General features: G+C 40.6%; 1 protein-coding gene across 1 annotated transcript in view; it reads left to right on the top strand.

Moving 5' to 3' along the window:
* Positions 1–16039, top strand: part of rftn1b (raftlin, lipid raft linker 1b) — a 152157-nt gene that overhangs the window by 89743 nt on the left and 46375 nt on the right. The window contains exon 5 of the mRNA XM_084727637.1: positions 5685–6165. Coding sequence (XP_084583763.1) covers positions 5685–6165 — 481 coding nt within the window. The remainder of the gene's footprint in view (positions 1–5684; positions 6166–16039) is intronic.

The following is a 16039-nucleotide window of genomic DNA, read 5'->3' on the forward strand; positions in this document are numbered from 1 at the left end:
ATGTAATACACTAAAAGCTGTGTTTCCTTAATGGTTCAAGGCTGAAGTTAATTAGCAAACCAAATAGCTGAACATTTCTGTATTTTCCATAGAGGAGATGAAAGCAGCCAACAGCAGCCAGAAAGCTGAAATCACATTCACTGGTCTGATAATGAATTGGCTTTGTAGCATATATGTCACTCTTATGAATGCACTGCTGTTTGAAATAGCACTTCAGATGATGTATATATGAACACGCCCTCCTCTCTCGTGGGCTCGTTACGCTGCGTCATCATGATTCAACCCCCGCTACTTAATCTGTGTATTACTGGCCGTTATGTCGGCCTTTGAAGACTCGCTCCTGAACTTTTCTGTACATTTTGCCCTTCGATTAGTCATGCAACCGCAGTCCTGTAGGACCTCATTACTGTTGGTTATCATTTTAATCTAGTGAGCTGCTACAGGACTGCTGGAGGAGGAGGAGGGGGAGGAGGAGGGGGAGGAGGAGGAGGAGAGGAAGGAGGAGGAGGAGAAGGAGGAGGAGGAGGAGGAGGAGGAGGGGGAGGGGGAGGGGGAGGAGGAGGAGGCCATGCTAGAAATCTATTAAAAGGGAAGTGGACATGGATGAGTGGTGGAGGAGTGACTCCATTCCCCTCAGCCCTTCTCTCTCAGATTCTGTTTCTTTCTGTTTCTCTCTCTCTTCGTCTCCTTTTTTTTTTTCCTGCTTTCATTTTCTTTCCTCTCCTCACTTTCTCAATCTCTGTCGTTATCCCTCGGCCTCTCTTTCCGTCATCTCTCCTCTGCCTCTCTCAATCTCTCTCTCTCCGGGGTTTTCATCTTGACCTTCAGACACCTCCTCCTGGTGCCACTTTAATAACTTACGGGGGAAATAGGAAATGTGGTCTCAAGTCAAAATTGAAATGGGTTTTTCACTGCAGGCTGTTGATATTCTGGTGGCAGAATAAGGGAAGCTGCTTCCAGAATATTTTTCATCAAGTTTGTGCTCGGCATCATCTCGCTTAATGAAGAGAAATGATGTGATGCAAAGTTTTCTTTTTGACCTTAAAACCTCATTTTCTTGACCTGAGGTGTTTCCTTCTGAGCCGGAAAAACTTGTCTGTTCATTTAGATTAACAAGTTTAGAAGAATGCTAATGTTTGTCCTCCAATTATTCTGTATTGATACTGCAGAAAGTGGATTGCAGTATATCCCAGTAGGATATATGGAACATGACTGTTGAAGGGCTGCACCTCACTTATTCTCATATTCAATTAGCTCCTTATCATGTAGTCCCCCCCTTATTTCCCTTTAGCCAGTAGCTTTCCACTTATTAAAGTTGTCTTATTCTACACTGATGGACACTATGCATAATATATATTCTCTATCATCTTGTTCATGCTTTTAATTGAAACTCTATGATGTTTGTATCAAGGGAAATACTCAAACCCAAAGCCATAGCTGCATTCCAGATCACATACTTTTTTAAACTTATAGCATATGCTGCAGCTGCCCTTACAAAATGCATACTTTTGCATGTATGTGTATAATTTGTACAGATAACTGTGTCACAACGCTGCACCTTGAACTTTGACCCTCTTGCTCATAAATTTGTAACCTGAAAATATGTACTATTTGAATGTGCTGTCATCATATTGCAGCTTCTCTTTCAGGCTGTGACGGTATGAATTTTCCTTTACCACGGCGTCAAAGCGATGCATTACTGCTGGATGGCGGTTTACTGCGACTGCCTTAATGATTATGTTTTATTGGATTTTATTGAAGCATACTGCCATTAGCATAGCGTAGCTTCTTTAAGGAATTGACCATTATGTAAGTGCATGCAATGTGCAAGTGAGGGAGAGCAAGCAGCTGCTGCTCATAGTGGAGCAGAAACTAAAACTTATCACAGTGTGTCAGTTAATAAATGCTGCAGCTTCTGAGGACCAAATCTGATGACAGTAATGACCTCAGCCCCATGGTAGGCATCACATGATTGTCGTATTGCAGTTAAGTAGACTGTACACTGTGGGCTTAAGCCTGCCTTTGGCTGACTGTTTCAGTCTCCATCCTATCTGGATCTCCATCGCGATGGGAAACAGCAACAACTTCTGCACTAGCAACCTACATGCTGAAAATGTAGCAGCTGTTACCCTTTTCTTTTATCCATTGTAACGCCAGCGTTCGCCGCCTTATGTACAAAAGTTCCACCAAAACAAGCTGCAGGAGCACCATCGCTGTTGTGATTTGTTTAAAGAAGTAAACAAGACAGTGTTTTTCCTCTATAGCAGAAAAATAATGTGTGGAGCCAGACCCTTCTCCAACACTGAGTGCTGTGGAGATAAGCCTGACTATGTCAGACAACCCTGAGGTTGACATTTTTGTTTTTTTCAGTGAGATGCCTTCAGGATGACTTGCAATAACTTTGGTGATCCCTTTACTTTCCGTTTGCACCGACATGTCAGAATTTTAATTTGTCCAAACCTTTGCAAAATCATGTAATTCCCATCAGCCTCGGTTATACGAGGTGTCCACAAAGTCTCTTTACAATTTAAAAAAAATATTACAAAAACAATTGATGAGATGTGTTAATCAGATTTGTTATATGTACTCAGTAGTTATCAAAGTTTTTAATCACATTCATGCTTCACACATGAAGCAAAAGATCACTGATGCCATTGCCACCATTGATGAGGCCATGCTACAGCGAACATGGCAAGAAATCGAGTACCGTCTTGATGTGCTTCATGCAACTAGTGGTGTCCATATAGAGGTTTATTAAATGAGGCAAAAAAAAATCAATATCTACTTTTCATTTTGTAATAATTTCCACAGATTTGTCCATTCATTTGCTTTTATGATAAACTTGCTTACATCAGGCCATCCTCGCCAAAACTCAAGAAGTCGTCTATTTTAGAACGTAAACACGACACACATTTACATGCATGACCTTTGACCATCTGACTGGTTCTTCCGTACATAACGGAAAGTTATGGTCTTACAGAATTGTTACAGGTGATCATACTGTAGAGAATTAAGTTTTTAATTTACATTTATTGACTTTTCTGCACCGACTCATAATCTTTCAAGACAGAATCACAGTACAGCTAAGCTCTAAAAAGTGCGACTGTTCTTAAGAGAGGCCGTGCAGGGCTGCTGGCGAGGATGTAGAATCATATAGTATTTCTCCCCAAATTCAGCCTGACATATTTGGTCTCTTTTAACAGAAACAAGCGCCAAATCCTCACAATTAAGAAGCTGGAACCAGCAAATAATGACTGATCAATTAATCATCTCATCAATTCAACATGAGACTCATTTATTTATCGTTCTATTTAATTCATCTGAAAGACAAATTGGCAGTAGCTTACATTTGACATTGTGCTCACATAAATAGTGATTCATCCCCATTTTGTCACTCAGATACACTCACAGTATATTTGTGTTTTATCTGCAATCATTGTTATGATTGTGGACGGTTGCTTAGATGTCTCTGGAGAAAGAAATCTAATCTGAATGCTTCTACTTTGTCAAACAAGAGATTTGGTGAAATGATAACGATAATAATAATGGTACTAAAAATAAATTTGATCATTACAGCCCTCTATTCAAATGTACTTTGCTATCAACTGCACCAACATTAGACAGTCACAGCCATTCATCTCTCTCTCTCTGACTGCCTGCATTACCATTAAATGAGATACAACAGTTGCTCTCTTTTATCTCAGCAATTCCATTTCAACATATTGGTATGAGGAATATGATGTGGAAGCACCAGAGAGCGTTCACTGATATTAAACAATATGGCTGGAAACAATGTGACTGTTTTCCAATTTAATTTCATAGTGAATAACCTGCGAATTTGATTTGATATTTATTCTCTTCCCTCACTGTGGCTTGAGATAGAGACAGGCACCGCCCTGACTCGGCGGGGGCGGGGTGGTTGGTGGCGTGGGGTGGCAGGGGGGGCAGAAATGGAGAATGGCATCATTAACATTCTCTGACAGTTAACGTTTCAATCTCGCTCTGTGGCAGAATCCCAATATTGACATAAAATACCAGATGACAATAAGGCGGATGAAAAAAAAAAAGGGGGTGGGGGCGCTGGATTTGGGATGCGGCCCGGGCCTGACTGGGGTTGTGGCCGCTCCAATGTAATCAACAACCGTGCGATTGGAGAAGCTGCTGGGAGGGAACGAAAAGAAACGGGGGGGAAGAGACGAAGAAAAAAAAACAAAGATCCAACAGATGCAGAGTGCTCTGTGAAAATTATTGTGGGAAAAACAATTTCATTTCAAGATAATTGATGTCAAACTCATTCTGAAAGTTTGGTTGCAGTTTGGGATCTCCTGGGAAATAACTTCTTGTATATGTTCTGCTTCACAGGTTGTTCCTATTTTGCATCCTGAATTTACATTTTTGGCATCGTGCTGATGCTGTAAACCCAAAAATAATCCAAGGTTGCAGACAGTTCATGCAGTCAAGTACAGGGCTGCAACGAAGTATTATTTTGCACCTGGGTGAGAATGGGCACACAGCAGCTATTCGGCTATTCTATTTGGCTTAGTTTAGCTATAAAGAAACAAAGTCTCCGTAGGAAAGATGGTGTGGTGGGTGAATCTGTTTACCTCGGAGGTCGAAAGTCAGAATGACTAGGAATTACATCACACCTGAGTTGACTGCAGTCCAGTACAGTCAAAAGAAACTTTTTTGTGCCTGATGACAATGCATTACTCTGTATTTTGTACATACAAACACCGTAGCAACATGACAACAGGCAGTACTGTGTGTAAACTGATACTGCTGACGTGCAGTGCAGCCATGTTGGATTTTGATATCAGTGTCAGTGAGAAGCCTCTGACTTTCCAAGTCGGAATCCAACTTCACGTAGCGTTCCAGTTAAAATTTCCAAACTTAGAAGTCAGGATTTCAAAGTTTCCAGTTCAAATGGAACACACCAGCAGACTGGGGTTTGATGCTGCATTCGAGACGGCATCAGAGGTCATAATTTCGTAGCCGAAATGTCCAACTTCTGACCTCAAAGTGTTCCAGGTGCAAAAGCTGATGACTTTCTTTCACTCAGCTGAACCTTGAGCAGTGCAGCCTCCTTGCATAAATGACACTGAGGAGAAAAAATGACACATGAGGTAAAAGACACCATCATACATTTTATTCTACGGCACTTAATAACATTGGCGACTTATTTTGAGATCACTTTACGTGATAGTCTGTATTATTTTAGGCTTCCATCAGTGCAGCCATTGAAACTCTGTCTTTGAGTGACCTTCCATTGTGTGTTTTCTAGGTTGTTTTTTGCTGTTCTTATTTTAGTCTTTAACATTACAAAGTCTTTGCTTTGTGTTGTGTGTGTGTGTGTGTTTTATTGTTTTGTTTTGTATTGTGTGAAGCACTTTGTGTTGCACTTGTATGAAAAGTGCTATATAAAGTCTGATTGATTGATCAAAATTCAGATTAATATCATATATGACAAAGAAAAGCAGCAAATTCTTCTTCTTTTACAGCCTGAGCCGACAAAAAAGATAACAAATAATTAATCAATCATCAAAGTAGTAGCTGATTAATTTCTTTTTAACTCAAAATCAAATTGAAATCAGTCGATGCACAGCAGCAGCAGTGGCATTACTTCTTTTTTGTAGCATTTATCATCATCATTCTAACTTAGATTTTTTTATTTTTGCTCTCAACAGCAGATCCAGGATGCTGCTGACCAGGGGGTGATGTTTGTGGGATTTGTCCAAGAACCCTACGGGGCCCCATGCACCAGGATAAGGGAACCGGACACCCCCTCCCTTTCCCTGCACTCCAGCCCCAGCTCTGTGCTCGGTTCCCTGGACAGCTGCAGCCCCTCGAACCCCTCAAGCCCCAGAAACCACGCAGAAACAGGAGCCCAAGCAGACGCAGTGGACAAAGAGGGTAAGGAGGAGGCCTCATGTGAAGCCGGGGAAGGCGCATCAAAGAAGAATCAGAGCGAGAACACTGGGAACCATTCAGAGTGCGGGGTGGAGGGCAGTCTGGATGAGGTCTCGCCTGCGGCGTCTCCAATATCAGAGGGAGATCTAGAGTGCAATGAGGAGCTGACGGAGGTGGACTCGCCGTGTCACAATAACAACAAAGACAGTGGCAGAGACACAAAGGAGAGGCTGAGATACCGCCTACGGAGGGGTGATGGTGAGTAGTCCCTATGGTTGCCATCATAAACTCAAACTGAAAGGAAAAAAAAATCTTCAGCAAATAACATGTAAATTAGGGCTGTAAAGCTCCTAAAAGTGTGAGAAAAAGGAATGAATCTGGGGCTTTTGGGTCTTTTATTGGACAATTCCAGTTCTAAGTAACAGACAAGCATGGAGAAGTTTCATGTGCTGCAGTTACATAGAATAAAAAAATAAACATGCAGATGTTGCTGTGGAAATTTTTCAAATGTAATTCATTGAGCATCACAAATAAAGTCCTGTGCACCGCCCGTTCGAGAGTAAAGGCAGGAAAAAATTGGAGGCAAGTATCTCAAAATGTGGGTGTATAAAACATAAAGTATTTGCATGGCTTCATATCACTGGAGGTGAATGAGTAAATATGTTATTTTTTTATTTGGGCGAACAGGCCCTGTGCTAATTGGCCCAATGGGAGCATTCTGATTAAAGGTCAAAATTTCAAAACTTTACAAAGCTTTTAAACTTGACATGACTCTTAAATCCAAATGACACAGGACCCGCCGCACAGCTATCTCTACAAATTACATAGAGAGGCCTAATGAGGGATGATAATTAAGATAATTAAAGGTCAAAACTTCAAACTGCAACTGCTGCACCGCCAAAGGCCCAGTGTGGCTGAAACTGGTTTCTGCATCATTTTATGGACATTGGTTGAGTGTTATCTTAGCATTTATCAAAAAATGCCAAAATGTTTGTGTGTGTGTGTGTGTGTGTGTGTGTGTGTGTGCGTGTGTGTGTGTGTGTGTGTGTGTGTGTGTGTGTGTGTGTATGTGTGTGTGTGTGTGTGTGTGCTGTACCTATTCTTGAGAATTAGGACAAATCATGTCGTACCAAAAAAAAAAGTTTTAAAATTATTGATACCAATACTCTAATTCGAGGGATTTTATTAAATATTTTAGTTTAGTTTTCTTTGAATTTCTAAACTTGCTCTTTGCCAGAAAACACTCATTCCAGACAAGAATTCACAAATTCAAACACTTAAAAAATGTATTAAAAGGCTTCAAATTCTAAAACTAACAAGACCCACTCATAAAAACATAACATAAAAAGTGTTAGCTTTACCCTAAAGATCCCTGTCTCACTTCTTGGCTTCAAAAAAAAAGATGGGAAAACTCCTCAAGCACTGGCAAACTTTCTGTTTTACAAATTTATTAATAACATTGCTATCAGATGTGTCTCTGTAGCTCTTCTAAATCAAAGCTTAATAAGAATTATGGTTTAAAAAATGTGTATTTTGATTAGCATTAAGAGAACTCCAAGCAACTTTAAAAAATAAAATGGCTAGTCACAGTAACTATGATTTGAAATGAGAAAACATTTTGTCAGCTCTGTCAGAAATCAACTCTGTCACTGTAACCACTTGGAGGTTTAATAGGCAAGAGTTTGATCTTTTAAAATATACTTTCTTAGCGAAATTGAAGAGTAAAAATCAAAACCAGCTCAAAACGTGTTTTTTTCCCCAGTTTTGTTTTTATGCACATAACTGAGCTCCTTCATCGAACCACAGTCGACTGCTGGTCCCAGAGAAACTAAAGCAGTCGGGGGTTAAATCCGTCACTCAAGGGCATCGACTGTAAACTGTAGCTTCTTGTCTCATGTTTTCACACAGATAGATTTAAGCTGACAGCCTCTAATCTGTAGCCAATATCTGCATACATATCTGTGTAACTTGTGTTTCGGTTTCATTTGGAGCCATACCTTTTGGCTGTTTAACTAAAGAACAGTGTGGCGCCGTAGATCCCTCTTGAAACACTTGGCAACTGCGGAGGTGTCATTTCCTGCTATTGCCTCAATGTTACACAACAATGTGCTGCCTTGGGATATAATCCTCTCTATCCGTTACACAAAAGGAATCGTCTTATAGCTGTGGCGCATACAAATTCTCACTCACACTTAGCCGATGAAACGGGGAGTCTGTGAAATTCGCCACAACAGTTTGGTCGTGTTTTTCGGAAGCTGCACATTTCATGGCTCACTTTTCTGTCTTCCCAGAAAGTGTGGCATACGTAGCTACACCTCCTTTAGTTATTCATCCTACCCCCCTCCTCCCCTCTCTTCTGTGGGAATGGTGTTGAAATTAGCGCAGACATTTATAGTTTCGGCTTTATTTGAGCATTTCAAATTGACAGATGGAGACACCCACCACTATCACCCCCTCCTACAGTCTCTCCTCCTCTCACAGAACCTATTTGTGATATGTGTCAGTGCAATGTGCAAACCATGCATTAGATACACATCCCAGTGGGAGTGTTAATGTGTGTGTGTATGTATATTTGTGTGTACAATAGATTCAAAGCAACCAGTACTAGGTGTTGCATAATTAATTTAGTCTTTGGTTTGCGCGTACTTTGTGCTTTTGTCTGCATGTCTTTGTCTTTATATGTGTGCAGTAACACACTTGGCATCACAGCAGACCACAGCCCACTGGTCCATCTGGGCCTCCCTACAGTGCATTTTGCAGTGAGATAATCCCCCATTGCCTCGTCCTCTACCTCCCTCAGCTTCACAGCTCTCTCCCTCTACCCCCACCTTCATCCCCCCTGAATCTCTGCGACAACGCCAGCAGCGCCGGTGTAGCAGCCAGCCGGGGTGGTAGGAGCGCCTGCCAAGCGCCCATGTCCCTCTCTACTAATGCCCAGTCTGCCGAGGAGGCCCAAGAGTCTCGGCTGCTGCTGGCTTGTCCTCGCTAATCCTCAGATCTTGAGGTGAACGCCATGCAAGTGTTGGCAGCGGAGCTGGCGAAAGTCTGCGGCTTACGGTTCGAAAGAGGATCTCCATCCCTGAGACTGGAGCTCTGGATAGAAACTGAGCCCATAAGTTTGGAGACTTAAATGCTTGGATGGTTTGAAAGAAAGAGATTCTGGTGGGAGAGCAAATGGAAAGTATAACATGGTAGTGACAGCTGTACAATTATGTCTCAGTAAGACAACCATGTGTCCTAAAAAAAATACTTTCAGATGCAACTGATTTGCATGAGCAAAAACTTTTTCTAGGAAATACATTTTCATTTTTTAATGAAGATATTGACGAATAATACAGAAGGGATCATGTACAGTGAGCAGGTGAGTTATGCAAAATAAACCCCAACAAGGTGATGCAAGACCCCAACACAAAGTTGAGAGGTCTTGAATTATTCTAAAGGGGTTTATTTTGCAATAATAACCTGCTCACTGTGTATAATCCATCTTATTACATGATTACTTACCCAAAAAAATCAATTATTTGAAAAGAATATTGATATTAAAATGATTTATCTGTCCTAACCTTTGCTTTTCCATTTTTAGTAGTAGCTAACTTACCAACTAGCTGACGGTCATGTTCACTAACAGTAGCTAGCTTTAGTGTTCACCTTCACAAGCTAACAGTAGTCTTTACAGTGTCTAATGGTAATGTTTGCAAACAGTAGCCAATGATAGTGTTTGCTAAAAGTAGCTAACTTTAGGGTTCACTAATAGTAGCAAATAGTTAGGTTTACAGTATCTAGCAGTGGTGTTTGCTAACTTGTTTAATTTGTATTATTGCTCTATTATTGCTTTTAAACCTGTTCTATATAATACAGGATTGTCCTGTATTAAAAAATAAAATGTCCTGTCCCTTACTGAATCAGTACGGGTTGCAATATGTCCCTCATTTTCATGCACATCCTATTTTAATGCATAACATTAAATTTTCACTTGGAATGATGTCAGAAATAATAAAACCAAAACAGTTTCATGAGACGTAGTGGAGAAGCATTAAATCAGAATGACAGCCAAGTTGTCTGTCACTCAAAGTCATCGACTCTGATTCAGACACACATCTTTTTGTGGTTGTTGTTGTTGTAGCTCATGTCCACCTGTAAAAAGAGAGAAGCAGTCCAAGTACAGATCTAAATGTCAGACAGACCATGAGTAGATCAGTCCTGTCAGTGGGAATGAGTACAAGGCAAACTGTGCAGAGTGTTTTCTGTCGTCTGTGGCGGACTGTCCAACCTGGAGCAAGTACGAGGGCAGAGGCCCAGAGTGGAGTTATTTTGACAGACAGTGACTATGATCTGATGTTTGAATCCTTAATATAACTGATGTAACTGTTCTTTACTCTCTGTGTCTCTTTATCACCTTTATAGTTATGTTCAGAGCAGCTGCAGACTCAGAAACTGATGCATAAAAAGCACAAATCAGTGAATAAAAATTCATCAGACTGCAGGAAATATATTTCTGACACTCAAAATCTCATGGGGGAGGATCCCAAGACCCCCTGCTTAATTTGTGTCCCCGCGCCTGGGGTCGCTGGCAAGGTGTCCCTTAGTTTTCCACAATGAAGATGGCAACCCTGTACACAACAGATGCCAGATACGGGGGAAACTGTGTGTGCTCAGCTCACCGTCTTTCTTTTATGGCCCAAGTTAGCTTTGTTGGAAATCCACAGATGTTACTAAAAACCCCCAACTCATCTGTCTTGAAGTTAATTACCTGTTGCTGTTTTTGCTCCATTTTTGTATGTTTCAATGAGAAAAACCAAAATGTAAAAGTTGACACGAGAACCTGGGATAAGATAGGACTCTTAAAGTTAGTAAGGATTTGCTTTTCTGATACCAAGTGGGGAAAAAATCTTGAACTCTTCATATCTTAACTTATGACTTAGGTGAGGAAGTTCCTGTAATTCGGCCCCCGATGCTGAACTACATTGATTGAGTTTCCTGCCATGACAGAAGTTTATCAAGGCTACAAACACATATTACGAGCTTTGAACAAACAACATGATGATTCAGATTATATCAGAGGTTGTAAACCTGAGGGATATCAGTCAGAAATGTTCAGCATCTTAGTCAAAGTGCAGAAGGAGTCTTTTCAGCTGCTTTGGTTTTATCCTTGAGATCTCTGCTCTGATGGGATCAGTGTCCAGCTTCTCAGATTATAGAAACAGACGTTGAAATGATGACATGTCGAGTTGGAAAGCCAGCGCTGCTGAGATCATGGCAGGGTTGCCGCCACCGACCCTGTTATTTGGACAGCCGGGCTGCCATCAGATAAGCCTTTGAAGCAACATGCTTTCAACGTCCTAACAACACTCACGCGCTCATTTTCTTGTTAGTCAGGCTGGCAGTGACAACAAGAGTCAGGTTAGCTACACAGACTTTATTCTGAAAGGCTTAGAGGTCGTCTGCTGATGTAATGAATTTGTGCAATTAGATTCAAAGGACTTAGTCGTACTCCTCTGTGTGTGTCTGTGTGTGTCTGACAAGAGGATAAACAAGTATATCTATAAATATCCAATTATTGGGATATTAAGTAAGATTTTACTGCCCTATTGCACACAAGTGACCATAACAGTTCTCCGAAACATTAATAAAGTTATCGATTTGGTTCAATTACTATGTAATTTTGTTCTTGATATACAGCCAAAAGCACATTGTTTCTTTGAAAAATATCACTGCTCAGAAAAGTTTATTTGTTTTCGATTATCCAGTAACGTTTGCCTCAGTCCTTTTCAGGCCAGTGTAGCAGAAGGGGACAGGAGGAGTGGTGAGCTTGGCAAGAGGCTTGTTTTAGAGATTTATGTTGGTTTCTAATGGAGTTTCTTAAAGATCAAAGATTACTTAACCTTGTGTTCTCCATAACAATAAAGTATCCGCTCCTCTGCAGTGTCTCAGGAATTATAAGGTGTTTCTGTGAACTGGTGGGTGAGGGTTAGGAGACTGAAGATGTATGCAATCTGTTTATTATCCGTCGCTATAATTTTGAGTTTTAAAATCATTTTATGTGTAAATTAATTGTGCTTTCATATGTGAGTCATGCTGTTCTGCACCGCGCAGCCTTCCAGTTCCACCGTTCTGTTTTCATCATAATTAGTTTTGTGGTTAGATCATTTTGAGACTCTCTTTGTAAATGTTTACAGGCTGCTATTATTCTGGGCTGCTCTGTGAACCAGAATGCAAACTAAAATAATAAGATTAATAGTAGAAACATTAGGAAACACTTTATTTTAACTGGGTGTGCATAATACTGTCATTACCCTATCATGACCATGTTATGAGTCATGACACCAGAGTGTTTTTAATCATGTTTATGACTGTTGTCTTCAAGTGTCATTCAGTCAATTATGTCATTTTTAATGATGTTGTAGATATCGGTGTTATGACAAGTTGACATTAATCAAAAAAACAAAGTCTTTGTTGTGACAGTTTGACATTAACCAAGACAAAAATGTCTCTATTATGACAACTTCACATTAATCAAGTCAATAATGTCTTTGTTATGACAATGGCGGTCAGCGGTTCTAGGGGGGGTCCAACAGGGGTCAGAGCCCCTGTAACACTGAGTGTGGCCTCCCCTCCAATAGTCTACAATAATGGTATTTTGTGCACAATAATGGTATTTTGTGCACAATAACGGTTATTTTCGTGCTCTATTACTTTATGTTTTATTTCTGCACAGGTCAAATGTGCTCCTCTTACAAAACAGCTGGACATTATCAAACTTAAAGACGCTGTTTCACTTTACTTTTTAACATTACATTATACTGTCATGTGTCCAAGATGACGACGGTCAGTTTGACGATGGGGAACACAGTACTGATGTGGTTTTCTTGCTGGGTTTGGCTCGTGGACCCCCAGGTCTGAGACAGCTAATCTGGTGGCTAGCTAACTAGCTAATGCCACCTACAGATAACAACAGACAGCAGTTAGCCTACAGCTAACCGCTGTTTGTCCATCAGCTGTCTCTCGCCTTGGACATGTACTCAGCTGGACTTGTCAGACTGGTCTTATGACATTTAATGACGAGATCCGGGAAATTATTCATGACAGTGTTACAAAAGCATTTGACAGTGTAATAAAACCTAATGACATCTTTATGACAAGTGCAAAATTTAGCATTTTACTTGAGATCAAGGGAAATATTCATGACATATTTATAATGATCTCATGACGGCCAGTGTCAAAACTAATCACACGTGACATTTTAATGCAATGTTAAAACACAAAGCTAAACAGTTTCTTTAATTTTGATCATGTGAAGCTGTCGTGACTAAAACATTTTCGTCTTGATGATTTCAAGTTGTCATTGCAAAGACATCTCAATTAATATGAGCTTTGCATTAAAATGACGAATGACACTTAATGACAACTGTCATGATAGGTGTCATAACAGTCTTATGCACACCCCTTCAAATAAAGTCTTGCCAAAAATGAAAAAGGCGGTGTTCTGACTGACAAAATACGAGTCAGCTCAGGTGACTCTTAACCTGATTACTCTCAGGGCAGCCCGACATGTGTCTCCAGTTTGACTTACTATTACCCTGCAGTCCAGAGTGATGGACATCAGCGAGACACATTTTTTTTAATGTCTACATATAAATATCAGAAGATAGTCTCCTCTTATCTTTTGGTACATCCCTCTCTCCCTATTTTGCCCTGCTGAGGTTCCCCTCAGGCACAGCACTTAATCCTTTTGACGCTCCGGTGTGTCTCCTGTGACCACGGCACTGCTGAAAAGATGTTTACAGACCCAGAAAGCCTTCCCTGACCAAATTAAGGTTAGAAAATGAGCCACCTAGCCCTCCGCCTGAATTACAGTCGCCTCGGTGCCATAATCACAGCGTAATTAGACTGTAACGAAGTATAATGAATGGAAAACTCTCAGCTATTATAGAGAAACATCTAACATTGTGACAAAAGCAGAGGCAGGGCAGCATGTTTCTTTACCAGTGGCTGTTACTTTATGTCAAGCTGTTATAAATGGAGCAAATCTGTCCCATCAGGAGCAGTAGAATCATCAGTGTTAAATATGTTTTAATGTTGGTGGTTATCTAATTACACTGTGACCCAAAGCTTTACCACATTTTCTAAATCAGTTAGTACATATGACACAATTTTTTTAAAAGTCTTGTCCATGACCTGCCTGATGCTCCCTGACACACAGGGACGATTCATGGGACGAACGGTAGTGATGCATCATCTGAGGCTCGTGCACATAAACTGTAAATCAGTTTATATGATACAGATCGCTACGAAATCATTCACAGTGAAGAAACGTGTTGTTTTGGCAAGTCTGAGGCATGTTGAATGGGATGTCATTTTGTTGCTGTGTCTCGTCCAAGATTTGTTTGCCATATTGTCCTTGTTGTTACATGTGTAACATGAGGAGGACGAGGGGAGGGTGTGCAAACGTTCTGCTGTGATTCAACTTTTCTCAAGAGTGACAAATGACAAGATTTAGGGAATTTGGTGGCCAGCTGTCACATCAGTCAGACGAGCCAGACAAGAAATGGTTATAAATGATTCATTCTTCCTGGGTGTCTGCTGGACGGATGGACGGATGCTAGAACCAGAGCGACTGAGCCATGACTCCCCCGCCAACGCCGCCGCCACCCCACGTCAAAGTGTGTGTGTCTGTGGCGAGGGGGGGGGGGGGGGTTGCAGGAGGGTGGGTGGCAGCACCGGCACATTCTGCTCATCCATCTGGTTCACTTGGGGAATGACAGTCCGACATTTGCATTGGAAAGAAAGGGGAAAATGTTAGCAGACTCGATCTGAATTGCTTTCTGTCTGATTCAAACCCCGCTCACATCTCACGTTTTGTGTTTTTCCAAAGCTAAGCAGAGCAAATATTTCACTCACTCACATCACAACAAATAAAACTCTTTCCACTTTGATTTAGTATGATATGAGCGAGGAGCAGTGACATACGTACTGTGGACAGATTTCCAAGCCCGTTTCTCCCTCCCGAGGCCCACTGCATTATGTATATTTCTTCTTGATGTAAACAACAGCTAGCTGGAGAGCTTTTAATGCATTATTCAAGGTTATACTATGAATTAGCTCGGTTACAATGAAATGGTCCCCTTTTAAGTTCTGCATCAGCAGGGTAACGTCACTTCTGGAAAACATTAAAAGCAATCTGAGCAAGACTTGTAGTATGAATATGATCAAATTGCTTTTGATTCACTTCACGTTTGTTGTTGAAAGAGAACCAACGGGAAAAAAAGCAGCATCCTTGGAAAAAGATTTTCAGCATTTTGTGGGTCCAGCTCAGGGCAACACAAATCTCATCTAGTATTACTTTTTCATTCTGCTTTGCACCTGCCAGGTAGAACTTTTGTTCATGATATGATAATGATGTTGAAGTTTTATTACAGTGTCTTGCATACAAATTTGTCCTTACAAGGCACCAGAAATTAATGTAAAACAGATGCAGAAAGCAGCACATAAATGATCCAAAAAAGTCCTAAAAATAAAGAACACAAGTTTCACATTAGTTACATAATCAGATTCTCTGCAAAAATATTGTAGTTGTTACACAAATATATACACACATATTGTGTAACAGAGGTGTGGATTCAAGTCACAAGACTGAGTTGAGTCAGACTCGAGTCACAGATTCGATGACTTCAGACTTGACGTGACAAAATCAAGAGAGACTTGCAACTTGACTTTGACATTTGCACCAGTGACTCTGATCTTCACATGGACTTGAGCCTTTTGACTTGAATACTTGATACTTTCCCCAAAGCCCAAAGATTAAAACATTTAAAAATCCACAAATCAAGGGTTATCATATGCAACATTTCGACTCTCGTCCAAGAGGCTTCTTCATTTCTAAATGACTAGTGGGGAGTTATCCAGACAGGTTAAATACAAGGAACTCAACACTTGTCAATTAGAACTGTAGAAGCTGAGTAAGTCCAGTTGTCTACGATAACCCTTAGCAAATATGTTACTAAGCTTTAGCTTGAAAAAATTATATCAAAGGTAATTTCAATTGGTTCAGTATGTAAAACATGAAGGTTGCAGTTGCACAAAGAATGGTCAGTTGAGATCATGATATTACAATGGCATTACATTTAGTGAGAAG

Source organism: Lutjanus erythropterus, chromosome 9 (assembly GCF_056507025.1).
Source record: "Lutjanus erythropterus isolate fLutEry1 chromosome 9, fLutEry1.hap2, whole genome shotgun sequence".
Lineage (NCBI taxonomy): Eukaryota > Metazoa > Chordata > Actinopteri > Lutjaniformes > Lutjanidae > Lutjanus > Lutjanus erythropterus.